At 43.1% G+C, this 27,221-nt stretch overlaps 1 protein-coding gene across 1 annotated transcript; it reads left to right on the forward strand.

Moving 5' to 3' along the window:
• Positions 1 to 10: 10 nt before the first annotated feature.
• On the forward strand, positions 11 to 27,213 carry LOC109891803 (uncharacterized). Its single transcript, XM_031826622.1, has 11 exons — positions 11 to 331; positions 8,110 to 8,230; positions 12,165 to 12,275; positions 12,448 to 12,496; positions 12,753 to 14,566; positions 14,799 to 14,832; positions 14,952 to 16,762; positions 16,914 to 16,962; positions 17,196 to 19,003; positions 24,020 to 24,056; positions 24,169 to 27,213. Exons 1-11 carry the CDS (start codon positions 231 to 233, stop codon positions 26,565 to 26,567), a joined length of 8,334 nt encoding a protein of 2,777 aa, XP_031682482.1. The 5' UTR covers positions 11 to 230; the 3' UTR covers positions 26,568 to 27,213.
• The last annotated feature ends 8 nt before the right edge of the window (positions 27,214 to 27,221 follow it).

The following is a 27,221-nucleotide window of genomic DNA, read 5'->3' on the forward strand; positions in this document are numbered from 1 at the left end:
GCGCCAAGCGGTGTCGATTTCCGCTTTACAAGGTGTTCTTCCTGGTTTAGGAACACTCGGGCAACTACACCGCTCAACAAATCAACTTTTTACGGAATGAAATAATTAAATTACCTAGCTAAGTACAAAGTTAATTTAAAGACTTTGTACAAATATTAAGATAAAGATTCAATACGGGTGGATTTCGGATTAATTGCACGATGCACGATTTATTCTGAACCAGTGAGTGCATGGATCCCAAAATGCCCAACCGCTGTGCCGCACCAAATTGTAATATCTATACAGATAAATCAGACGTGCCATTTTTCAGATTTCCATTGGACTCGGAGCGGTAAGTGCAATGTAATTGCGTTAGATGTAAATAGTGTACAATCCACTACAAACTATACTTTTTAAAGTAAAATTGGTATTCTTAATTAGCTAACTAGCTAGCTGGCTGATCCATTGAAACCTCTAGAGCTTGCTAGTTAGCCTAGCTTGTGCTAACGTTGATGGTAATGGCAAAGATGGGTTGTTTGCTAGCTAGCTTGCTAAAAGGCTACATTGTGGTTAAGGAAACTGTATTAATTGCGTAACGTTAAGGATGAATTAGAAGTATGTTTTGGTGAGAGGGTGGTCCCTGGTCATCCCTCAAAGTTATGAAAGTTATCTTTAATCTGACAACATCCTCTTCATATGTTGTACTGTAGCTAGCTAGCTAAATTGGGTAGTCAGATTTAATCAAGTTGTAATACACAATTAATTGGTATCAGTGATGTAGTGGTAAAACAAAGGTGGGTAAACTATAAACTCCAGTGGGCGATCAAGATCAGACGAACCACCACCGATATAAACCAAAACATTACAATTTTAGAACTGCATTGTTTGATTCCATTTTCATGCAGGTCAATAGGGAAGGCCTAATGTAATTTTATGTAGTTACACAATGCACATCAGGTCGCCCTCAGAAAAATATTTATTTGACTGGACACTAGGAAAGTCCAGAGAAATAGGATGTGGAGATCTTTATATTGAAATGTTATCTTTTTAATCATGTTCTTAGTATCTCATGTGAGCTGCACTGCAATTCTGTATTGTGAAATGCCAAATAGAATACAAATAGTTGTATTCTATATGCATTTGAATAGAACATGTTATTGTGTTTGATACAATTACAGATTCTCTCAGGGATCCCGTTTTAAATTTCAGAGGACCCCAAGTTTGGGAACCACTGTAACCTCTGCTTGCTTCCTCTCTCTGTGTGTCTACTCTGCTGCCTTCTGCATTGCAGCCTGCCTCACCCCAGTCTGCCTCACCACTGTCTCTCACTACTCGCTATAAAGCAAAGTTATTTTATGTGAATCTATGTAGCCCATCTTTTGTTAAGATTATAGCTAGCTTAATTTAATTAAATTGCTCCTGCTGAGGTCAAGATCTGTTTAATGTTAGCTTCTAACGCCATCCTTCTAGCCAGATAGCCATCTGACTGAAATATCAGCGACTATTTGCCAGTTGTACACTCATTCTCAGTAGTTTTTTTTTTGGGGGGGGGGAATGTAATTGCTCAAATATACTTAAGTATCAAAAGTATAAATCATTTCAAATTCCTTATTAAGCAAACCAGACAACACCATTGTCTTTATAGTTTACAGATGGCTAGGGGCACACTTCAACACTCATTTACAAATGAAGCATGTGTGTTTAGTGAGCCTGCCAGATCAGAGGCAGTAGGGAGACCAGGGATGTTCTCTTGATAATGAGTGAATTTGACAATTTTCCTGTCTTGATAAGAATTCAAAATGTAAGTACTTTTGGGTGTCAGGGAAAATGTATGGAGTAAAAAGTACATTATTTTCTTTAGGGGTGTAGTAAAGTAAAAGTCATCAAAAATATAAATAGTAACGTACAGATACTCCCCAAACCTACTTAAGTAAAAATACTTTAAAGTATTACCCAAGTACTTTACATCACTGGTCTGGGCTGAGGTAGTTCGTTTCACGTCTGTGCCTGGGCGGGGGGGTTGACTTTGGACAGAGTGGTGAATGAAGGTGTTTCTAACACGACAAATCCAGGGGGGGGTAGGCGAACATAACCAGCATACCTGAATCATGAGTCCACTCTTCGCAGAGAGGCAGTCGCGATTTTGAACTCCGATCAAGAAAATTAACATTGTGACCGTTGATCAACGCTGGGAACGCAATAAAACGTGTGTGAGCGTTAATTAACGAAATAAAAAGGTGCATAAACTGTGTTTACCCTCCATTAAATCCCAAATGGGTCTATATACAGCCTAAAACAATGCTTGCACAATCATTTACATGTTCCTACAAGCCAGAATGTTGAATACATTACATTTAAACTTACTCTACGGATTGTCTGCACGGTTTGTCCTTCCCCTGCTTGAAATTTGAGATCAAATATCCACAGCAAAGTAGCTAGTTATTGTTTACCAAACTTTTTAGAGGGTGGGTAGGTATAGATGGGTAAGCTGACAACCTCACGAAAACAATGCGCATGCTTCAGTGGAGCAGAAGTCCATGAGTTGTTGTGATTCTGGATGGCCAGATGGCTACAACAATGACAAACTGCCATGTGGGAAATCGTAAGTGACTCGTTTCATCTTGTTTTTGATACCATGTCTTGTTTTGAGGTATTTTGACTGTTTCATGTCAATACTAATAGCTAGCAAACCAACAACTATAACAATGTATTTGAGACAGGTGCACATGTATGTTTTCAATAACCATTGGATACAAAATATAGTTAAAAATGTAAGCCAACCCCGTCTGTTTTGCCCCATAGTTGCGCATGCGTCGGTTTTGTTGCTGAACAACCAAACCGTCTAGAGGTCGCCAGCTTGTAGTCCCAAAAAAACATTAGTTCAGCCATTCCTATGGGGAAAGTAGAGAGTTTTATGATAACCTCAGACCTTATGTTTAACACAGGCTTGCGAGATCTTATACGTTTTCTTCTATGACATTATCAGTCTGTCAGTGTGAATTTTGCAGCATTTATGTAATAAAAAAAGCACAAAGGATTCATAAATATCTTATGATTTATGAATCCTTTTTGTGTTTTTTTTTAACTACATAAATGCTGCAAAATTCACAGTGACAGCTGATGAAGATTTATCTGCAAACAAAATGTATAAGATCTCTGAAGCTTGTTTACTACAGACCATCTTTTTTGGCAGTTAACCAAAAACTCAATTTCCCCATAGGTTTTGTCCAACGAACCATGGTGGAATTAGCCATTACTATTGCTCTCTATATGACTCATTCTGCACCGAGGTAAAGTTTGTTTTATATTGGATGTTTGGTTTTCTCTTGTCAATAGCTATTGAACAAGGCATGCCATGGCAAGTAGTATATTCTGTATCGGAAGGATGGGGAACAATGTTTTCGATAAAATATTTTTGACAATTGAAATCCAAATAAGAAAATGTACATTCGCAGGCTTGTTCTCCATCCTTCCCTGATTCAGAATATACCATTTTCATTGTCATGGCATGCTTGGTTCAATAGCTATTGACAAGAGAACTGAATCCAATAACATTTTATTGGTCACATCATGTGTCATACGACAGGTGTAGACTTAAGTGAAATGCTTACATACGAGCCCATCCCCAACAATACAGAGTTAAAAAGTAAGACAAATATTTGCTCGATAAAAAAGGAAATAGCAACACAATAACAAGACTATATACAAGGAGTTTTGAGTGTATTTAAAACTAACTTTACTTTGGTGCCGAACCATATACCTACCGGCTTTCTAAGAAGTTCTGTAAACAATACTTTCCTGTGGATATTTTGTCTACATTTTTGGGCAGGTGAAGGACAAATCGTACACACAACCAGTAAAGTTTAAATGTCATTTTATTCAACATTCTGACCTGTAAGGAACATTTACATGATTTTGAAGGCATGGGTTTCCGGCTGTAAATACAAATGTTGTATTACAGCTTGTTTAATCAGACTAGCTAGCAGGCTATCTAGCTTTGATATAGCAGGTTACACCCCCTCCCTATGTTGACGATGGTCCAAATACACTCACAGGCCGGTTTATTAGGTACACCACCCTCTTCAGGAAAATGGTTCTCTCCTACAGACAGTGAGTCACGTGACCATAGCTTGCTATATAAAGTAGACAGACAGGCATCAAGCATTAAGTTATGGTTCGATTGAACTTCAGAATGGGCAAAACTAATGACCTAAGCGACTTTGAGCGTGGTATGATCGTCAGTGCCAGGCACGCTGGTTCCAGTATCTTAGAAACGTCTGGCCTCCTGTGCTTTTCACGCACGACAGTGTCTAAAGTTGATCGAGAATCGTATGACAAACAAAAAAACATGCGGGCAACAAATAGGCAAATAACGGCGCAGTGCCACAGTGGTGTGCAGAACGGCATCTCGGAACGCACAGCTGGTCGATCCTTGTCATGGGTGAGCTATTGCAGCAGACGACCACGCCGAGTTCCACTCATATCCGCTAAAAGCAAGAAGTGGCTCCAGAGAGCATGCGATCATCAAAATTGGACGATTGAGGAGTGGAAAAGCATTGCCTGGTCTGACGAATCCCGTTCACTGTTGCATAATGCTTATGGCAAAGTCAAGATTTGGTATAAGCAGCATGATTTCATGACCCCATCCTGTCTGGTGTTAACGATACAGGCTGGTGGCAGTGGTGTGCTGGTGAGGATATTTTCCTGGCACACGTTAGGTCTCTTGAAACATTGGGTTCCACGACCCAAATAATTCAGGCTGTTCTGTAGGCAAACCGGGGTCCAACCCGGTACTAGATGGGTGTACTTAATAAAATGGCCACTGAGTGTATGTTGAATCAATGCATCAAGTGTGTGAGCTTCATGAATATAAGAAGTCAGGGCAGGCCTAGCCCCACAAGTTTGTCATGTATACAGTTAATAACTGTAAGCACAGTTATTTTAACCATAACATTGTAGAAGCCTACCAGCCGCAAGATGGCGCTATTATTCCTTTTACTGTGTTTGTCTTCTTACATCCGACTTTAATGTGGTCATCCGATAATACACTCACGTCCCCCATGGACCGGCTCGTACGTAAAACATCCTTCATTCAGGATGCGTCGGTTTCCTCCTTAACTCAGGTTAATGGGTCAGTGGGAAATTGTATACGGTCTTAATAAAACACAATTTTCCCCGCCCGTTTTCTGATTTTCTGACAACTCCTGGGTGTTACACACAGCGTCCGTTTACCCCTGTCTGAATGCGCACCACAACATCAGGAAGTAGTATTAGCCACTGTTGCATGGTGGTGGAAAATGTTTTATTAAGACAGTATACATATTTTGCCCGTTTTCTTTTCCCACTGACAAGCCATTAAATCGAGTTAAGGAGAAAACCAACGCCTTTTCAGCCTTGAATGGAGGATGTTTTATGTACGAGCCGGTCCATGGGGGGGGACAGGTGTATTACCGGCTGGGCTCACTGTGTCGACACCTAGAGGTCGTACAACATCAGGAAGAACTATGCACTCTAAGGGTCTCTGCGCTAGAGAAGCATTGGAATTAGAGGTCAACTGCCCCTAAAAACTTCTCGTTTTGAAAACGACATATGTGGCATTGATATGAGTCAAAACATTTATTATAGTGTCAAAATTGACTACAAAGTGTAAATAGGATCATTTGGCAAGTGTCTTCACTGCCATTTTTAACCTGTCCCTGACCAAGTCTGTAATACCTGCATGTTTCAAGCTGACCACCATAGTCCCTATGCCCAAGAACGCCAAGGCAACCTGCCTAAATGACTACCAACCTGTGGCACTCTGTAGCCATGAAATGCTTTGAAAGGCTGGTCATGGCTCACATCAGCACCTTCATGATAAACCCTAGACCCGCATCCTACAGATTGTTGGTCAATTTCTTCAACCAATGATCAATTCTATATAATTATCGAACATACATTAGTAATGGAAAGCAAACACTCTGTTTAAGTATTAAAATGATCCTTTAGTAATACAATTGTAGGCAGAAGTTGGTACAGAGTACAGTATATGATAGCTCTCCCCAGGTTCTGCAAAATGACTAAGACATCCTGTAACTCATAGCCTCTTCCAGTCCTCCTTGTGTGAGTTTGCCTGTCAACAACATTATAATAAATCTAACCTCCACCTGACAGCAGCAACCATCTTCTCAGCAATTAAAAGCTCAGAAGTGGGTTTGACCGAAACTTGATCTTTCATCACAAGTATAGGTTCATAACAAGGTGAACGAGTCCAAGCATCTTCTGACCGGTGGCTGTTTTCATCAGGCCTGCGGCAGCCTTGTTCTCAGAAAAGCAGTCGTATTCTCAGAACCTCAGATAGCCAGGTGGGGTCCAGACAGGAGGAGTATGTATGAACGTAGGAGGTTTCCGCCTTCTGATATTGTCTCAAGGGCACAACACTCAAACAGGTGTTAATACACACACAGAGATCTCAGAGAAGAGAAGACCTTACAGTTAATCATAACACAATTTGTTAACCCTTTAAAAGGTATGAGGCCTTGGTTTAACCCTCTTCAAGAGCCACAGATGACGCAATCTCAATTGCACTCCACACTGCCCTTTCCCACCTGGACAAAAGGAACACCTATGTGAAAGTGCTGTTCATTGACTACAGCTCAGCGTTCAACACCATAGTGCCCTCAAAGCTCATCACTGAGCTAAAGACCCTGGGACTAAACACCTCCCTCTCCAACTGGATCCTGGACTTCCTGACGGGCCACCCCCCTGGTGGTAAGGGTAGGCAACTTCACATCTCCACGCTGATCCTCAACACGGGAGCCACTCAGGGGTGTGTGCTTAGTCTCCTCCTGTACATCCTCGACTGTGTGGCCAAGCATGATTCCAACACCATCATTAAGTTTGCTGACGACACGGTGCTGGAAGGCCTAATCACCTACAACAATGAGAGCCTATAGGGATGAGGTCAGATACCTGTCAGTGTGGTGCCAGGACAACAACCTCTCCTTCAACGTGATCAAGACAAAGGATTGACAGTCCAGGCAGGCTACTTTAGGAAACGTTCTGAATGAACATATAGGCCTGTAGAGAATCCACAAACTCACACACACAAACCGGTAAAAGGACCCTTTAATCAAAGCCACCAGCGTATGTCAGACACTAGCAAATATTTCTCCTTTCCTTAAAACGTAGGGTAACTTGGGAAAACCACTTTGTCACAATTTTTTTGAACCCTTTCCCTGGATGCAAGTAGTGTTGATCAACAAAAAAATGTTTCTGTGTCACTCCATCAAAACGATTTTGAGGTACAATGATGTAATATTTTGTCATTCAGAAAGATTTATTTATATATGTAACGGATGTGAAACCGCTAGCTAGTTAGCGGTGGTGCGCACTAAATAGCGTTTCAATCGGTGAAGTCACTTTCTCTGAGACCTTGAAGTAGTGGTTCCCCTTTGACGCCTACTCATTCAAGGGGTTTTCTTTATTTTGACTATTTTCTACATTGTAGAAGAATAGTGAAGACATCAAAACTATGAAATAACACATGGAATCATGTAGTAACCAAAACAGTGTTAAACAAATTACACTACAGTACAGATGCATGATGAAATTCATTACCACAATTCTGTTACTGGGTGTAGGTCCACTTCACTTCAATAACCAAAATATTTTTTCCCAAACCAAAGGTTTCATATAATAGCTGACACTTCATTCCATCTGCAGACATATTTGTATCATAATTCTGAGCAGATTTAAGATTTTTGAGGGAAAACTTGGTCATGCAAAAAACTGAGAATGTCCCGAAAGTCTGTTACCTAACTTTGCATCTGCACAGTTCTTCCAGTAAATGCGTTTTTGTAAACATGTCTGTGTTAATTCTATTAAAAGTAGGCCTTGTTCATAGAGTTGTATGATTAGTTTAACTTTGAAATAAATGTTTTTGTTTGGCATTTTGTGTGAAAAAAATCAATCTCAGTGGAAATCCATTACCATGGTTTACGGTAGTAGACCTACCTTCCATGTCGCTAAACAGTCACAGGACGGTTTGCTAGTGATATGCAGATAGACCTTTTCATCGGTCTATAACATGGGGGCAGGCCTATCCTTATTGCAGTTTTGAAATCTAATCCTGTGAATTTTTCCTTTCAGATGTAAACAATGGTTAAATAATTGTCATCGATCTGACTTGGAGCCAAAAACCCCTGAGGAGTTACACAATTCCTTCCAAATTTGTGCAAATCATTTTGACCCTTCCTTGATTTGTCGTGACGTAAGTATTATTATTTACTGAAGAGACCAGTTATCAAGGGCTGAGAATTGCCAGGGACCTAGCAATAATATATTATCACGATACTTAGGTGCCTATACGAGTAATATTGCAACGCTCCCAATTCTATATATATTGCAATTCGATCCTGCAATTTGATCTTGCAAACATATTGATGCAAACAGAATATATTCTATCTTAATTCTGAGCAGATTAAGATTTTTTGGGGAAAACTTCTGCTCAATATCTGTCTGCTGCAGAGAGACGAGAGAGCATGAGAAAATTTGTTTTGATCAGTCATGGAAATAAGTGTTGAAAACATGTTATTGGCTCACTTTTTTTTAAAGATGGAGAACAAGCTATAGGAGGTACAACTGACTAACGCTACCTATGTTTGTTTGTTTTTTACAAATTGATGCCTGGAGTCAAAGTATTGATATAATATCGTCCAAAATAAAATTGTGATATGTAAATATAGATTTCCCCCCCATCACTAGTTACAGTGCATCCTGAAAGTATTCAGACCCCTTTTTCCACATTTTGTTAAGATACAGCCTTATTCTAAAATTGATTAATGAAAATGTTTCCTTCATCAATCTACACACAGTACCCCATAATGACAGTGAAAACAGGTTTTTAGAAATGTTTGCGAATGTATTAAAAATTAAAACAGATACCTTATTTACATAAGTATTCAGACCCTTTGCTGTGAGACTCAAAATTGAGCTCAGGTGCATCCTGTTTCCATTGATCATCCTTGAGAGGTTTCTACAACTTGATTGGAGTCCACTTGTGGTAAATACAATTGATTGGCATGATTTGGAAAGGCACACACCTGTCTATACAGTGGGGCAAAAAAGTATTTAGTCAGCCACCAATTGTGCATGTTCTCCCACTTAAAAAGAAGAGAGAGGCCTGTAATTTTCATCATAGGTACACTTCAACTATGACAGACAAAATGAGAGAGAAAAATCCAGAAAATCACATTGTAGGATTTTTTATGAATTTATTTGCAAATGATGGTGGAAAATAAGTATTTGGTCAATTACAAAAGTTTATCTCAATAGTTTGTTATATACCCTTTGTTGGCAATGACAGAGGTCAAATGTTTTCTGTAAGTCTTCACAAGGTTTTCACACACTGTTGCTGGTATTTTGGCCCATTCCTCCATGCAGATCTCCTCTAGAGCAGTGATGTTTTGGGGCTGTTGCTGGGCAACACAGACTTTCAACTCCCTCCAAAGATTTTCTATGCGTTTGAGATCTGGAGACTGGCTAGGCCACTCCAGGACCTTGAAATGCTTCTTACGAAGCCACTCCTTCGTTGCCCGGGCGGTGTGTTTTGGGATCATTGTCATGCTGAAAGACCCAGCCACGTTTCATCTTCAATGCCCTTGCTGATGGAAGGAGGTTTTCACTCAAAATCTCACGATACATGGCCCCATTCATTCTTTCCTTTACACGGATCAGTCGTCCTGGTCCCTTTGCAGAAAAACAGCCCCAAAGCATGATGTTTCCACCCCCGTGCTTCACAGTAGGTATGGTGTTCTTTGGATGCAACTCAGCATTCTTTGTCCTCCAAACACGACGAGTTGAGTTTTTACCAAAAAGTTATATTTTGGTTTCATCTGAACATATGACATTCTCCCCATCTTCTGGATCATCCAAATGCTCTCTAGCAAACCTCAGACGGGCCTGGACATGTACTGGCTTAAGCAGGAGGACACGTCTGGCACTGCAGGATTTGAGTCCCTGGCGGCGTAGTGTGTTACTGATGGTAGGCTTTGTTACTTTGGTTCCAGCTCTCTGCAAGTCATTCACTAGGTCCCCTGTGTGGTTCTGGGATTTTTGCTCACCGTTCTTGTGATCATTTTGACCCCACGGGGTGAGATCTTGCGTGGAGCCCCAGATCGGCAGGGTAGCTTAGTGGTTAGAGTGTTGGACTAGTAACCGGAAGGTTGCAAGTTCAAACCCCCGAGCTGACAAGGTACAAATCTGTCGTTCTGCCCCTGAACAGGCAGTTAACCCACTGTTCCTAGGCCGTCATTGAAAATAAGAATTTGTTCTTAACTGACTTGCCTAGTAAAATAAAAAAAATTGAGGGAGATTATCAGTGGTCTTGTATGTCTTCCATTTCCTAATAATTGCTCCCACAGTTGATTTCTTCAAACCAAGCTGCTTACCTATTGCAGATTCAGTCTTCCCAGCCTGGTGCAGGTCTACAATTTTGTTTCTGGTGTCCTTTGACAGCTCTTTGGTCTTGGCCATAGTGGAGTTTGGAGTGTGACTGTTTGAGGTTGTGGACAAGTGTCTTTTATACTGATAACAAGTTCAAACAGGTGCCATTAATACAGGTAACGAGTGGAGGACTGAGGAGCCTCTTAAAGAAGAAGTTACAGGTCTGTGAGAGCCAGAAATCTTGCTTGTTTGTAGGTGACCAAATACTTATTTTCCACCATAATTTGCAATTAAATTCATAAAAAATCCTACAATGTGATTTTCTGGAGAGAAAAAATCTCATTTTATCTGTCATAGTTGAAGTGTACCTATGATGAAAAGTACAAGCCTCTCATCTTTTTAAGTGGGAGAACTTGCACAATTGGTGGCTGACTAAATACTTTTTTGCCACACTGTATGAGGTCCCACAGTTGACCGTGCGTGTCAGAGCAAAAACCAAGCCATGAGGTTGAAGGAATTGTCCGTAGAGCTCCGAGAGAGAATTGTGTTGAGGCACAGATCTGGGGAAGGCTACCAAAAACTTCTGCTGCATTGATGGTCCCCAAGAACACTGGCCTCCATCATTCTGAAATGGAACAAGATTGGAACCACCAAGACTCTTCCTAGAGCTGGCTGCCTGGCCAAACTGAGCAATCAGGGGAGAAGGGCCTTGGTCAGGGAGGTGACCAAGAACCTGATGGTCACTCTGACAGCTCCAGAGTTCCTCTGTGGAGATGGTTGTCCTTCTGGAAGATTCTCATATCTCTGCAGCACTCCACCAATTAGGCCTTTTACCGCAGTAGAAGGCACATGTCAGGAACATCTCTGGAGAGACCTGAAAATAGCTGTGCAGCGACGCTCCCCATCTAACCTGACAGAGCTTGAGAGGATCTGCACAGTAATGGGAGAAACTCCCCAAATACAGGTTTGCCAAGCTTGTTGCGTCATACCCAAGAAGACTCGTGGCTGTAACCGCTGCCCAAGGTGCTTCAACAAAGCACTGAGTAAAGGGTTTGAATTCTTATGTAAATGTGATATTTCAGTTTTTTTTATTTTCTTAAGAAATGTGCAACATTTAAAAAAATAACTGTTTTTGATAGGTTATTATAGGGTATTTTGTGTGGATTGATGAGGGGGGAAAACTATTGAATCCATTTTAGAATTCGGCTGTAACGTAACAAAATGTGGAAAAAGTTGAGGGGTCCGTAAACTTTCCAAACGCACTGTATATTGCAAAAAAAAAACATTAATTTTACTTTTTCAATCAGTTATATTATTCAGGAATAGGGCGGAGTCTTGAGTTACAGATGACCTGTTCAGGTGGTGACTCATCTATGCATTAGCAAATAGAGCCTACATCCCAAACCCGGTCAATGGGTATGTCATACTATGGCTGACCCTGTAAAACGACAAATTTCACTGCACCTTGTATTATGTACATTGCTCTCAGAATAAAATATCTTGCACACTAGAAATAATGTCTTGTCACATGCTTAGGGGAATCAAAAACTATTGTAGAATAGGTTTCCCACATACTGTGTGACGTGATGTGTAAGTCATATAGACCTTTGTTGGGACTAACTTAATCATAATGCACTAGGTCTATCTGAAGACCACTAGTAGGTCTGTATTAGGTCATGCTTCTCCCTGTAGGTTCTTACTCAGGCATGCAAAAGAGTGGCATTGAAATTGTTATAATTATTTGCTTGTTTCTTTTCCAGAGCACTTTAAGAACATCCTTGAAAGAGGGTGCTATTCCAACCAGATTTGATTTTACAAGCCATTTGAACAAGCCATCAGGCCACAACCGGAATAAAAGAATAAGAGAACCTGTAAGTATTGTCACGTTTAAAACACACACGTGGTTTATAGTGTCCCTTATAAGGTCATGACCCTGAATGTTGTACCCAATATAGTCATCCTAACCTGATCTCAGTAAGTGTATAATCTGATACTATTGCATTAATTCCAGTTTACATCTAAGTATGTCTTTAATCCATTTAGGCTGAGGCAGAGCTTGCATCCTTGAAGAAAGCTAAAGGGGATTGGTTTGGTAAATCTATTTCTTCTCATTTGTTGTTTGTTTTACCATAAGAATAAAATATTTCCATATTTGGCCACTCGCTGCAAAATTATATCTATTTTCCTACCAGAAATTCTGTGTAATTGGGTAGCAACTAGTAGTGCATAGTAATGTGGTCTGTATTGTCATAGGCTTTATGTTAAGTTAGGAAAGTACACCTTTTGATAGGGTATTTGTAGAAACACTTTTTTTCAATTTCTTGTCCATGTTTTCTTCTTTACTACAGAAGATGATGCTCCATCTGAGGTGAAAGATAAGCCAGGAGAGAATAGCGCAACATGTGATTTACAGCAAGAGGAACAAAAGAGAGAGGATGTCGCTAACTCCAAAGCAAAGGAAATCCTTAAAGTCTACTTTAAGGAAACCCTTGCCTTCACTGGATTCAGCATAGGGAACGATGCAAACCCCAACACCGATGAACCGATGGGAGACCACAGAGGACAACAGTCTCTCAACCCCATCTGTGTTGAAAAAATCGACCAGAAAGAAGTCCTCCAGTTCAGCGAGGACCTCATGCGGGAGGAGATCCGGAACAGTTTGAGGTTGGCACGCTTTTTCTCCATCCTGCTTCAAGATGTGACAAACATCGAGGGAAAAGATCAGATCCCAGTTTTCATCAGGTCCGTCACTGTGGCAGGGTTCCCCCAGAAACACCTCATGGGTTTCCTGCCCTGTTATGCAGATGCTGAGGGCCTGTTTTACATGCTGCTCTCAGAAATTCGGAATAAGTGGGGGCTGCGGATGGAGCATTGTCGAGGACTTACCTACCTGACCACAGGTGGTTTATGTCAGAAAATGAAGGATCTCACCAGCAGGATTCTGCAGGAGTTTCCTCAGGTAGTGCTAGCACCTAGTGACCCATATGCCTTTAACATGTGGCTAATCCGCTCCATGCCCATACCTTATATCCAGAAGGTTGTGAACACAGTGGAGGAGGTCGCCAAAATAATTAGAGGATCCCCAGATCTTTGGGAAAGACTGGAGGTGAAAATCAAGTCTTCATACAGCCACCTTAAAGGTGAAGTGGACAGGATCATAGAGGCTTCCCAGAACACCTGGGAGTATGGTGTTGATGCCTTCCAGACCATGTTGGACATTCTTGAACCATTCCTCGCCTGCATCAACGAGGTGTGCTCGGCTGCGAACGCAGACACCGCTACTTGTGAGCAGATGGCCAAGCTCAAGCCGATCCTGAAGAACTTCAATTTCATTATCACCCTGGTTGTTCTGAAGAATACCCTCTGTTGCGTGAGTATCCTCAACCCGAGTCTCAGGGGAGCCATCAGCATCAGCAGCACCTTGCAGTACACAATCTCCAACGCCTTAAAGCTGGTCAACAAACATCTGCAGGAGATCGCAATATTCCACAGGAAGTGGTTTTCTGATGCAGTGGGCAGGGCTAAGAAGCTGGGAGTGGAGGTTGCTAGGCCGGATGAGAGCTCACCTGAGACTGGCGAGGCAGTTGCAACTGAAACCCCTCTGGAGGATTTCTACAGAGAGACTCTGAGCAGGCAGATCTTACAGTACCTTGTTGCGGAGGTAAAGAGGGTGTTCAGCACGGAGATGGTACGGATTCTGAGATGGCTCTCATTGGTGCCGTCTTACATGGCTGACCACAATTTCAGTATCCGCAGGGATAAAGTGGCGGACGCAAACTTGAACAACCTCGCTCGGCCCGACACGTTTTACGATGAGCTTGGTTGCTGGGAGGTGAAGTGGAGACATGCTAGCAAGCGGAGGATCCTGCCCACAACAGTGTTTGCAACATTGAAAATCCCAGACATTGCATTTTACCCAAATGTGCAGAGCCTGCTGAGAGTTTTGGGCACCATCCCCTGTGTGAACGCAGAGGCAGACGTGTATGGGCAGTACAACATGGTGCTGGAGCGGTACCAGTCTTACCTGAAAGCCACACCGGAGGATAAGAGACTGTGCAACATGGCATTTGTCTATGTCAATCAAGACGTGCACTTCAATGTGGAAGACATGGTTGAGTCCTATGTGGAGAAGCATATTGACATATTGCAGTTTTTGCATATGGTAAGTTTATTTAAATATAACAGTTATTGTGTTCTTGTTGTTTTTAAAGTCTTTGCGCCGCAATCAAATAAACTGAAGATTTCAAATAATTTGAAAAACTAAACTAAATTAAAGTACTGTAAGTGGATGTTGGATATTTCTTAACTTGTTTTCTTACTAATATTTGCATTTGTAGGTTTCAGTTACTGAACAAAAGCGTTATTTTGCTAATGCTTTTATTTTCTGTTCATAGGATGATGAGGTAATAGAGATGCAGCCTGACGCTGGTAAGGAAGTACAATTATTAATATAATAATTGTATAATATTTATTGCAGTATTGTGTAAATATCAAAACATTTATTAATTATTCCTTCTTGGCTCATGCTCTTCACTGCTTTATTTCAGAACCTGTCTCTGAGAATGATGGGAATCACACTCTAAAAGAGAATGTACAAGAAACACAAGAAGAACCACAGGACATACCCTCTGAGATGGAGACCGAGAGAGTGGGGCAACCGAATCTCCCAGCCACAGAAACTAATAAGGAGGCACTCAAATCTGCTCTGCAGGTTGCTGTGACAGCTGCATATAACAGCCAGAGCAGACAGCCTGGTGAGGCCTCTGCTGAACAGGATGGCGAGGTGGAAGACTCATTGAAGTATGTGTCGAAGTCTGAGATGGAAGAAGTTCTCAGAGTATGCGAGGATGCTGTCAGGGAGGGAATTCTTGTGGAGGTGGGCACTTCCTTTTTCTCTCTGTTCATCGACCGCGTTGTGAAGTTAGGGGAGAAAAAACATCTTCCTCTCTTCCTCAGGTTTGTGGACAGTTTTGATGTCATGCGATTGGAGCTCATGGGATTTCTGGATGTGGATCTTGACTGTGATGCCATGTCAGAGCGCATATTGGAAATTGTCACCAAAGAGTGGCATCTCGATTTGTGTTACTGCAGAGGTCAGGCCTACCTAGGATCTGGTGATGTCTCCTACAAGCTGAAAGCATTTGCCTGCAAAATCCAAGAAAAGTACCCCCTTGCAATATGCACACACTGCTCTTGTTACTCATTTAACATATGGTGGTCAAAATCCACCCCTGTGTCATCAGTCAAACGGGCCCTGGATGTTTTTGAAGAGGTTTTGATGTTTTTTGGGAGCATGCCTATGCTTGAGAAACAACTGGATCATGTCATTGCATTTGGTCTTAGGGAAAGCTATGAAAAGGTTCAAGAATTGCAGGGGAAGTTCTGTACCGTCTGGCAGGAGAAGCACGATTCCTATGAAGTTTTTGTGCAGATGCTGGAGCCCCTTGTCGAATGTTTGGAGAAAATCAAGAGCAACCCACAGAGGTGGAAATCCTCATTCTCTCTAAAAGCTGGAGCACTGCTGCGTTTGATAAGGGACTTTGATTTTATTGTGCCCATGGTAGCCCTGAAGAACACCTCGTCCTTCACCAGGGAACTGAGTGCAGGACTCCAGAAGGATCATTTCAGCGCAGCATCCCAACTCTGCCAGATCAGTGGTATAGTGGCTACTCTTAACAGGGTCAAAACAAACATCAAAGTATTTCACCAGAATTGGTTTGATGAAGCTTGTGCGCTCGCCCAGAGTCTAGGTGTGCAGATAAAAGTGCCTGATAATTCCTCTGCGTCCAGGGATAGCATGATGAAACCAGCTCTGTATTACAAAGATGCACTAAGTGTACCCCTAGTGGACAACCTCACCAATGCTGTTAAGGATCATTTCTCTGAGGACCACAAGGAGGCCCTAAACTTCCTCTCCCTGGTTCCCTGCTCTGTGACTGTGAGTTACATGTTTGAGATCCTGAGGTCAAAGCCTCCTCTCTACGCCAGTGATCTGCCTGACTCCGACAACTTCTTCACCGAGTTGTGCTGCTGGAGGGTGAAGTGGAAGACCAAAGTTGCATCCGTGACCATCCCAGACACCATCTTTCAGACTCTCCGTCTGCCACTTATGCAGTACTTTGGGAACATCAACACACTGCTGAGGATCATGTCTGTGCTACCCAGCACAGTACTGGAGAACTGTGGGGAAGTGATGCGCCACAAGATGTTCCAGGAATACCTGAGGAACACCAGCCCCAAGGACAGGTCCCCATGTCTGGCCATGCTGCAGGTGGGAACCAACTTCAGCAGAGATCTGGACCGGATGGTGACTAAGTGCTTGAAGGTCACTCCCCAGGCTTTAGAGGGCATCTGCTTGGTAAGTTTTCGCTGTTGAAATAAATGTCCATGATTATTACTTTGTCTAATACTTTAAACCTATGTAGTCTTTCAGAGCAGCCTATACTGAAATGTTGTCATTTAAAAATAAATGATTTCCTTTTAATGTCTTTTTATTTGACGTTTTTTAGGATAAAGAATCCAAAAGTCTGATGAAGAACTCTGAAGCCAACATGGAAGGTATGTTATAGAAAATATTTGTTACAATGAATCCCCATGTGACTATGTAATTGTAAGGTACTAAATATGTAATAACACTTACCATTTAGTATGTCGGTAATAGTATGTCATTTAGTATGTCGGATGGACCTAGATTTTGTCAAGTGACTAAATGAATTAACTCTCTCTGATAGAAAATTATAGAACTTGAACTGAGTAAATTGAATTCAATAATTTACCTTGTATATTTTCAGTCGATCATGGCAAAGATGGAACAGAGGACCTTGAGAATCAGTCTTCTGACAAGAAAGAGAACCAGGAAATGAAAGCGGTGGATGAGAATGGGCACACTGGAGATAATCGACAGAGTTTGGAAATGGTTTTCAGACTGGCTGCACGTCTAGGGAAAAAGAAGTGCCAGCTCTCCGAACTCTCCAAAGAAGATCAAGTCCTTCTCATCCAGGATCTCGGCCTGTGCCACTGGTTTGGAAGAGATGGCAAGTTCACGCTTAACGTAGGAGAGGAGGAAATGGTAGAGCTTCTCACAAAATCCATCAGGGAAGTCATACTCTTAGAAATACAGGAGTCCCCCTTCTTTTCTCTTATCACAGATAAACCTGTTGTAATTGCTAATAAGAGCTATCTGCCTGTCTTTGTCAGATATGTTGGGGAATGCGCCCCCAAGGTAGAGCTCATTGGTTTTTTGCGATTTTTTGAAACCTGTGACGTTGATGTTCAAGTCAAGAATCTTTCAGCAACTATAACCGAAGATTGGGGATTGCCGATGAGTCAGTGTCGTGGACAAGCATTCATGCGCATGGGCTCAGGTTGTCACAGCCTGAAGAAGATGTCTTTGGAGTTCCTCGAGAGCTATCCTCTGTCTGTCATCACACCCAGTGAGTCTTGTGGTCTTGCCTGTTGGCTAGCAGGAAGTGTACACTGCCCACCTGTCACAAAGATGCTGGGAATTGTGGAAGATCTTCTACTGTTCTTTGACCAGTCACCTGGACTGGAGGCAGAGCTAGCACAGGCCGTGGATGGGTTACTGAATACACCTCGGGAGGCCTTGGAGGAGATTCCAGAAACCTGTTGCTCCAGGTGGAAGAAGAGGGAGGACTTTTTTGATCTCCTAGTCGACACATTGGAGGGAGTCTTGAGTTGCCTGGATTCAGTTAGTTCCAGCGCCACAGGCAATATGTCACTACATGCACAGGTCCTCGCCACTGCTTTGAGAGAGAGGGATTTTGTCGTCACACTTGTGATCCTGAAGAACGCATGTTCTCCTCTTCGAAACTGCAGCACTGTTTTCCGCTGTGGTAACCCTGCTGACATCATCTGTGAGGTGGAGAAGATCGTACCAATTATAGAGACACTGAACAAGATGTTGGAGAACATAAGCACTGTACACACACCTTGGTTTGAAGAGGCATTCCAACTAGCATCCAAGGTGGCCCCTCAGCAAGTATGTTTCCCAGAGGAAGCTAACTCTTATGAGTCTCCAGAGGTGTACTACAGGGACAACTTTAGTGTTCCTGTACTGCGCTGCCTCATTGACGAAATGAAGTACAACTTCTCTGACAGTCATTTGAAAGCCTTGAAGCTCCTGTCTCTTCTTCCCACCTGCAATCCACAGCCCATTTCAGAGCCAATCCGCGCAGAGTCCACAGACAAGCTATACAGTCTCTACCTGTCTGACCTCCCTGATCCTGACACAGTAGAGCAGGATATCAGTAACTGGGCCACAGTGTGGAAAGAGAAATATCAGGACATGTCACCACCAGCTTCTATCTCTGAGATACTGCTTCACCCAGAATCTCAAAGCCATCCCACAGTGACAATGCTGCTCAGACTGGTGGCTGTTCTACCGAGTGTCAGTATGGAGTGGGACCTGATGAAGACCACCCTGAACTCCATGAGGGCTCTGCTGAAGAACACTGTCTGCAAGGGCAGCAAAACCGACACCGTGATGCTTCTCATGCATTACCCAACTGTTCAAAGACTAAGGGAGGTCATTGAGAAGTGCATCGAAGTTGACCCAGAAAGCATCCCATGTCTTGAGCAGGTAAATTAAAAGCAATACTCATTCTAGCATTCCAAAGCTGATGTTTTAAGGACTGATTTTATTGATACACTGGTTTTTGTCTGCATAGAAAAGTCTTGGACGGGCCACTTAAGTGTTTTTTTTTGTTGGGCCGCCTATATCCAAACGGAAAAAAATAAATCTATATGCAGTACCAGTCAAAATCTTGGACACACCTACTCTTTCCAGGTTTTGTCTTTATTTTTACTATTTTCTACATTGTAGAATAATAGTGAAGAGATCAAAACTGTGAAATAACACACATGGAATCATGTAGTAACCAAAAAAGTATTAAACAAATCAGAATATTTTATATTTGAGATTCTTCAAAGTAGCCACCCTTTGCCTTGATGACAGCTTTGCACACTCTTGGCATTCTCTCAACCAGCTTCATGGGGTAGTCACCTGGAATGCATTTCAATTAACAGGTGTGCCTTGTTAATTTGTGGAATTTCTTTCCTTAATTCATTTGAGCCAATCCGTTGTGTTGTGACAAGGTAGGGGTGGAATACAGAAGATGCCCTATTTGGTAAAAGACCAAGTCCATATTATGGCAAGAACTGCTCAAATAAGCAAAAAGAAACAACATTCCATCATTACTTTAAGACCTGAAGGTCAGTCAATCCTGAAAATGCCAAGAACTTTGAAAGTTTCTTCAAGTGCAGTTGCAAAAACCATCAAGCGCTATGATGAAACTGGCTCTCATGAGGACCGCCACAGGAAATTAAGACCCAGAGTTACCTCTGCTGCAGAGGATATGTTCGTAAGTTACCAGCCTCAGAAATTGCAGCCCAAATAAATGCTTCACAGAGTTCAAGTAACAGATACATCTCCACATCAGCTGTTCAGAGGAGACTGTGAATCAGGCCTTCTTGGTCGAATTGCTGCAACGAAACCACTACTAAAGGACACCAATAAGAAGACCAAGAAACACGAGCAATGGACACTAGACCGGTGGAAATCTGTCCTTTGGTCTGGTCTGATGAGTCCAAATGTGAGATTTTTACTTCTAACTGCTGTGTCTTTGTGAGATTAGGTGAACGGATAATCTCTGCGTGTGTGGTTCCCACCGTGAAGCATGGAGGAGGTGGTGTGATGGTGTGGGGTTGCTTTGCTGGTGACACTGTCAGTGATTTTATTTAGAATTCAAGGCACACTTAACCAGCATTGCTATCACAGCATTCTGCAGCGATACGCCAGTCCCGCTATGCGTGAACCAGATGGGATATCATTTGTTTTTCAACAGGACAATGATCCAACACACCTCCAGGCTGTGTAAGGGCTATTTGACCAAGAAGGAGAGTGATGGAGTGCTGTATCAGATGACCTGACCTCAAGCCAATTGAGATGGTTTCGGATGACTCGGACCGCAGAGTGAAGGAAAAGCAGCCAACAAGTGTTCAGCGTATGTGGGAACTCCTTCAAGACTGTTGAAAAGCATTTCAGGTGAAGCTGGTTGAGAGAATGCCAGGCGTGTGCAAAGGGTGGCTACTTTGAAGAATAGTTTCACTTTTGTGGTTACTACATGATGTACTATTTCATAGTGTTGATTACTTCACTATTATTCTACAATGTAGAAAATAGTCTAAATAAATAAAAACCCTGAAATGAGTATGAGTGTCCAAACTTTTGATATATACAGTGAGCACCATAATTCATTGGACAGTGATCTTTTTTGTTGTTGTTATTTTGGTTCTGTACTCTAGCACTTTGAGTTTGAATGGATACAATGACAATTAGGGTGAAGAGCAGACTGTCAGCTTTAATTTGAGGGTATTTTCATACATATCGGCTGAACCATTTAGAAATCATAGAAGCTTGTATACATAGTCCCCGCCATTTACGGGCATCAAAAAGCATTGGACAGTTTAACATATTGTAGAATAAAGTATCAATTGTTAATATTTGGTCGCATATCCTTTGCATGCAATGACTGCTTGAAGTATGCGATGCATCGACATCACCAGACGCCGGGTATCTTCCCTGGTGATGCTCTGCCAGGCCTGTACTGCAGCCATCTTCAGTTCCTGGGACTTCTTGCCTTCAGTCTCCTCTTCAGCATGTAAAATGCATGTTCAATTGGATTCAGATGCGGTGATTGACTCGGCCAGTCAAGGATTTTCCACTTTTTGGCCATCAAAAACCCCTTCGTTGCTTCGTTGCAGTATGTTTAGGGTCATTGTCTTGTTGCACGATGAAGTGCCGTCCAATGAGTTTGGAGGCTAAAGAGAGAGCACAGTGGTCTTCCTCAGTCTACCGGGTCTTTTGACATAATTGAGTTCACCGGTTGTTGTTTTTTCTTGTTAATGATGAACCAAACTGTTGACTTGGGCATGCCCAGGGTTTTTGCAATGTTCCTGATTGATTGATTTTCATTTCTGAGCCCTATTACGGCCAGCTTCATTTGCATCGACACTGCTGTCTTCCTCATGTTGTCACACCCCAACAACAACCTCCAAAGGCAATAGGAAAGTCTATAATCAATACTATTCGTCAACAGCTCATTCACTAACAACAAAAATGAATACACCTGCCTAACAACACACATCTGTGAAGCCAATTCAACAAATACTTGTAGTACCTTAAAATGGGGGGACCATGTACAAAAGGTGCTGTCATTTCTAAACGGTTCAGCCGATATGTATGAAAATACCCTTAAATTAAAGCCGACAGTCTGCACTTCATTGTCATTGTATCGTTTCAAACTCAGTGCTCGAGTACAGAACCAAAATAACACAAAAAAATAATCACTGTCCAATGAATTATGGTGCTCACTGTGTGTGTGTGTGTGTGTGTGTGTGTGTGTGTGTGTGTGTGTGTATGTGTATATATATATATATATATATATATATATCACACACACACACAGTGGGGCAAAAAAGTATTTAGTTAGCCACCAATTGCGAAAGTTCTCCCACTTCAAATAATGAGAGGCCTGTAATTTTCATCATAATTACACTTCAACTATGACAGACAAAATGAGAAGGAAAAAAATTCAGAAAATCACATTGTAGGATTTTTTATGAATTTATTTGCAAATTATGGTGGAAAATAAGTATTTGGTCAATAACAAGTTTATCTCAATACTTTGTTATATACCCTTTGTTGGCAATGACAGAGGTCAAACGTTTTCTGTAAGTCTTCACAAGGTTTTCACACACTGTTGCTGGTATTTTGGCCCATTCCTCCATGCAGACCCCATCTAGAGCAGTGATGTTTTGGGGCTGTTGCTGGGCAACATGGACTTTCAACTCCCTCCAAAGATTTTCTATGGGGTTGAGATCTGGAGACTGGCTAGGCCACTCCAGGACCTTGAAATGCTTCTTATGAAGCCACTCCTTCGTTGCCGGGCGGTGTGTTTGGGATCATTGTCATGCTGAAAGACCCAGCCACATTTCATCTTCAATGCCCTTGCTGATGGAAGGAGGTTTTCACTCAAAATCTCACGATACATGGCCCCATTCATTCTTTCCTTTACACGGATCAGTCGTCCTGGTCCCTTTGAAGAAAGACAGCCCCAACGCATGATGTTTCCACCCCCATGCTTCACAGTAGGTATGGTGTTCTTTGTCCTCCAAACACGACGAGTTGAGTTTTTACCAAAAAGTTATATTTTGGTTTCATCTGACCATATGACATTCTCCCCATCTTCTTCTGGATCATCCAAATGCTCTCTAGCAAACTTCAGACGGGCCTGGACATGTACTGGCTTAAGCAGGGGGACACGTCTGGCACTGCAGGATTTGAGTCCCTGGCGGCGTAGTGTGTTAGTGATGGTAGGCTTTGTTACTTTGGTCCCAGCGGTTCTGGAATTTTTGCTCACCGTTCTTGTGATCATTTTGACCCCGCTGGGTGAGATCTTGCGTGGAGCCCCAGATCGAGGGAGATTATCAGTGGTCTTGTATGTCTTCCATTTCCTAATAATTGCTCCCACAGTTGATTTCTTCAAACCAAGCTGCTTACCTATTGCAGATTCAGTCTTCCCAGCCTGGTGCAGGTCTACAATTTTGTTTCTGGTGTCCTTTGACAGCTCTTTGGTCTTGGCCATAGTGGAGTTTGGAGTGTGACTGTTTGAGGTTGTGGACAAGTGTCTTTTATACTGATAACAAGTTCAAACAGGTGCCATTAATACAGGTAACGAGTGGAGGACAGAGGAGCCTCTTAAAGAAGAAGTTACAGGTCTGTGAGAGCCAGAAATCTTGCTTGTTTGTAGGTGACCAAATACTTATTTTCCACCATAATTTGCAAATAAATTCATAAAAAATCCTACAATGTGATTTTCTGGATTTTTTTTCTTCTCATTTTGTCTGTCATAGTTGAAGTGTACCTATGATGAAATTTACAGGCCTCATCTTTTTAAGTGGGAGAACTTGCACAATTGGTGGCTGACTAAATACTTTTTTGCCCCACTGTATATATATCTATCTCACACACACACACACAAAACATTTGTTTTCCTTTGGGGTGGGGGGTGATTAATTATTTTTGTGTAAAATTAAACCACAGATATAAAGTATGTAGAAAGGATAATGGACCTGTACATTTTGAAGTAAGTTCGTCTTTGAGAACAAATCACCAAAGTAAAAGCATGACAGTCAGGGGGATTCTAAAATTTTAACTCCAGAGTATTTGTCATGGGGCCCCCATAGATTTAGTTTTGTTTGAATCGTTTTTTTTGTGGAATTGCATGTCATTTGCTTTAAAACGGCTACATTTTGTCACTGCGGCCAACAGGAGGGCCTCCTAAAATTTGCGGTCATCGACCACACCATTTGCCAGGCCCGTGGCCACGCCACCACCTAAGCCCCATTTTGATCCAAAAAATCCCTGGTATAGATATGCATACAATTATTTTATTCATGAATTGTCCGTTTTACAAACAGACAGATAATAACAGTAAACAATACAGCAAGATCACCCCCCCTATCCCCTGGCAAAGGAGATATGCATAGCAAATAAATGTGTTTTAAATGTACTCAATTTTGTTATGTAATTTAGGTGAAGAAACAAATGAAAGGTCTGAAGCTGGAAAGTGGTAAGTGAATGCTTAAATCATGAAGATTCATCATGACATTCTACATGAACCATGTAATAGTGTGAAAATAAAGGCAAGAGGGGTGTTTATTTAACTGTGTGTGTGTGTTTAGATTTCAGAGCTTTTGATGTAAACCCTGATGAGAGACATGAACAGACAGTTGAGGAACACCAAGCTGATATGGCAGAACAACCCCTTGCAGGAGAGTTGCAAGAGGAGGACGGCGTGCTGATGGCGGAGGACGGCGTGCTGATGATGGAGGACGGTGTGCTGATGGCGGAGGACGGCGCGGCAATGGTGGCGGAGGACGGCGCGGCAATGGTGGCGGAGGACGGCGCGGCGCTGGTGGCGGAGGACGGCGCGGCGCTGGTGGCGGAGGACGGGGTGGGGGGCGGCGCGGCACTGGTGGCGGTGGACGGCGCGGCGCAGGAGGGCGTCGGCGTGGCGCAGGAGGGCGTGGCCCAGGTGCAGGAGGGTGTGGCCCAGGTGCAGGAGGGTGTGGCCCAGGCGCAGGAGGGTGTGGCCCAGGCGCAGGAGGGTGTGGCCCAGGCGCAGGAGGGTGTGGCCCAGGCGCAGGAGGGTGTGGCCCAGGCGCAGGAGGGTGTGGCCCAGGCGCAGGAGGGTGTGGCCCAGGCGCAGGAGGGTGTGGCCCAGGCGCAGGAGGGTGTGGCCCAGGCGCAGGAGGGTGTGGCCCAGGCGCAGGAGGGTGTGGCCCAGGCGCAGGAGGGCGTGGCCCAGGCACAGGAGGGCGTGGCCAAGGGGCAGGCGCAGGGCGGCGTCGCGCAGGCGCAGGACAGAGTCTCCCAGGGGCAGGCGCAGGACGGAGTCTCCCAGGGGCAGGCGCAGGACGGAGTCTCCCAGGGGCAGGCGCAGGACGGAGTCTCCCAGGGGCAGGCGCAGGACGGAGTCTCCCAGGGGCAGGCGCAGGACGGAGTCTCCCAGGGGCAGGCGCAGGACGGAGTCTCCCAGGGGCAGGCGCAGGACGGAGTCTCCCAGGGGCAGGCGCAGGACGGAGTCTCCCAGGGGCAGGCGCAGGACGGAGTCGCCCAGGGGCAGGCGCAGGATGGTGTTGTAATGGTAGAGGACAGGGTCGTAGGTCAGAGGCAGGCTATGTCTTTCTATGACCCACCTGTGCGTGAGGAAATACTTAAGGAACTCTGGGACTCACAGTTCTTTACAATAATAACGGAACAGGCGGTTGAGATTGAGGGACAGCTCTATGTCCCCCTGTGCATCAGGTACTTGGACAAACAGGACACTCAATGCGAGGAGACTGTAGCTTTCATCCCGTTCAGCCAGGACACTGCTGTCTTGGCTGATGCTATTGAAACAGCCCTATCAGAGAAATGGGGGCTCAATATGGCATACTGTAGAGGGCAAGCTTTGCTAAGTGTTGGTGAGGTAGGGTCTCGGATGAGGGCTGTATCTGCTGTAATAGCCCAGAAATACCCCCTGGCCATGCAAATGGTCAGCTCTGCTGTGTCTCTGAATGTGTGGCTAGCCAGGTCATCTCCTGCAGTGGCAGCAGCAGACTGTGCAGTGTCTGTAGAAAACATGTTACAGTGGCTCACAGAGGATGCAGAACGACAGATCAAACTGGAAGAGGTGATCATTGCCATATTCCAACATGATGAGGGGAAGGGTAATGAGCTTAGGGACAAGCTTATTAAGAACTGGGAGAAGAGTCATGATATGCATGATTTGATGGTAGAGCTCCTGGAGGTAGTCATGCTGTGCTTGAATGAGCTGAAAAGTGAGGAGAGTAGCTTAGGCAGTGGCCAAGCACTGCTTTACTTCGATAAAGTCAGACGTTTTGAGTTCATCTTCACGGCTGTCGTGCTGAAGAATGTCCTGAGCTCGACCAAAAAGCTGAGCCAATCTCTTCAAGGAAAACCCCTAGATGTGTTGCTAGCTATGAATAGCTTGCCCGATCTCCTAACTTCCCTCAATGAATTGAAGAGCGATATCGACACACATCACAAGGCTTGGTTCAAGGAAGCTGTCTCTTTAGCTTCCAAGCTGCAGATAACGTTGTTGCACTCTGCGCTGCTAGAACCCCTGAGTCAGTTTTACAAAATGGCGGTGAGTCAGAAGGTGATAGAGCACTCCATTGCTGAGGTCAGTGAGTTCTTCACAGAGAAGGTCCTCAGTACCCTGAGGTGCCTGGAGATTGTGCCTTACGCCATGTCGAAGCTAGAAAACAGCAGTGTAAATGCTCACGTTTTCCGCATGTACAAAGATGACATGCCTGACCTGGTCTCACTCCCAACAGAGATGAAGTCTTGGAGAGAGAAGTGGTTGGATCCCATGTCCGGGTATCTTCCAGCCACTGTGCTCGACACTCTGAAGGCATCAGACATTAGGAGCTTTAGTAACATTGAAACCCTCCTAAGACTCCTGGTCATCCTACCATTTTCCCGGAGGGAGAGTACCTTCAGGCAGGGAAAGAGAAGCCTCCAGGGGTTCATACAACAGGAGACCAGGTCTCTTTCTGAACTTCATCCTCTGTAAATAAGTTGGTGTTCCCTCAAGCTCTTATTAGCATAAAGCTGGTTTCTGAGTTGGTGTCCTATACTGCTGACCCACTGTACCCTTGAGTAAATGTCCAACCTAATTTAGGTCTCAATAAACATTTTAACTTACTAGAAGACATTTCCCTGTATACATGAATGATCTAAATCTTTTGGTCATTTTATTCATTGTTTTTTATTATAACATTTTTGTTTTAAGTTGTTTGGATAATTGTACTGCCTAATGGGACCAATGTCTTGACAAAAAAAGCAATGCTCACCTGAGGGTTACCAATGCTTGTGTGCCTTTATGCAAAACTAACAGTCAACCCCATGAATCATAAAAATACAGATGTCTGAAAATGACAGTCCCATCAGGCTTTTTGAAATAACTTGTTTTTGTCAGCACCAAATAACATTGGACTGAATTTAAGAATCACTTGCATCAATTCACTGTCAATAAGTTGTATCATTCTCTTCCTTGGCACAAATAGAAATGGTTAGTTCAATCATGTAGATGTATTTTATGATGGTTTCTTGTCTAGGAGAGTTCATTTTCTGTAAAGAATTCTCCAAATACTGTCTCCTTAAGAGTTCAACATTTCATATATATTTGTCAAAAAATGAAAATAAAATTCTAAAAAGACTCAATGTT

Source organism: Oncorhynchus kisutch, linkage group LG6, assembly GCF_002021735.2.
Source record: "Oncorhynchus kisutch isolate 150728-3 linkage group LG6, Okis_V2, whole genome shotgun sequence".
In the NCBI taxonomy this organism is placed as follows: domain Eukaryota; kingdom Metazoa; phylum Chordata; class Actinopteri; order Salmoniformes; family Salmonidae; genus Oncorhynchus; species Oncorhynchus kisutch.

Coding starts and splice junctions, on each gene's coding strand:
- LOC109891803 (XM_031826622.1), top strand. CDS start 231: ATGGATCCCAAAATGCCCAACCGCTGTGCCGCACCAAATTGTAATATC. Junction 14,833..14,951: donor AGAGATGCAGCCTGACGCTG/GTAAGGAAGTAC, acceptor GCTTTATTTCAG/AACCTGTCTCTGAGAATGAT. Junction 24,057..24,168: donor AGGTCTGAAGCTGGAAAGTG/GTAAGTGAATGC, acceptor GTGTGTGTTTAG/ATTTCAGAGCTTTTGATGTA.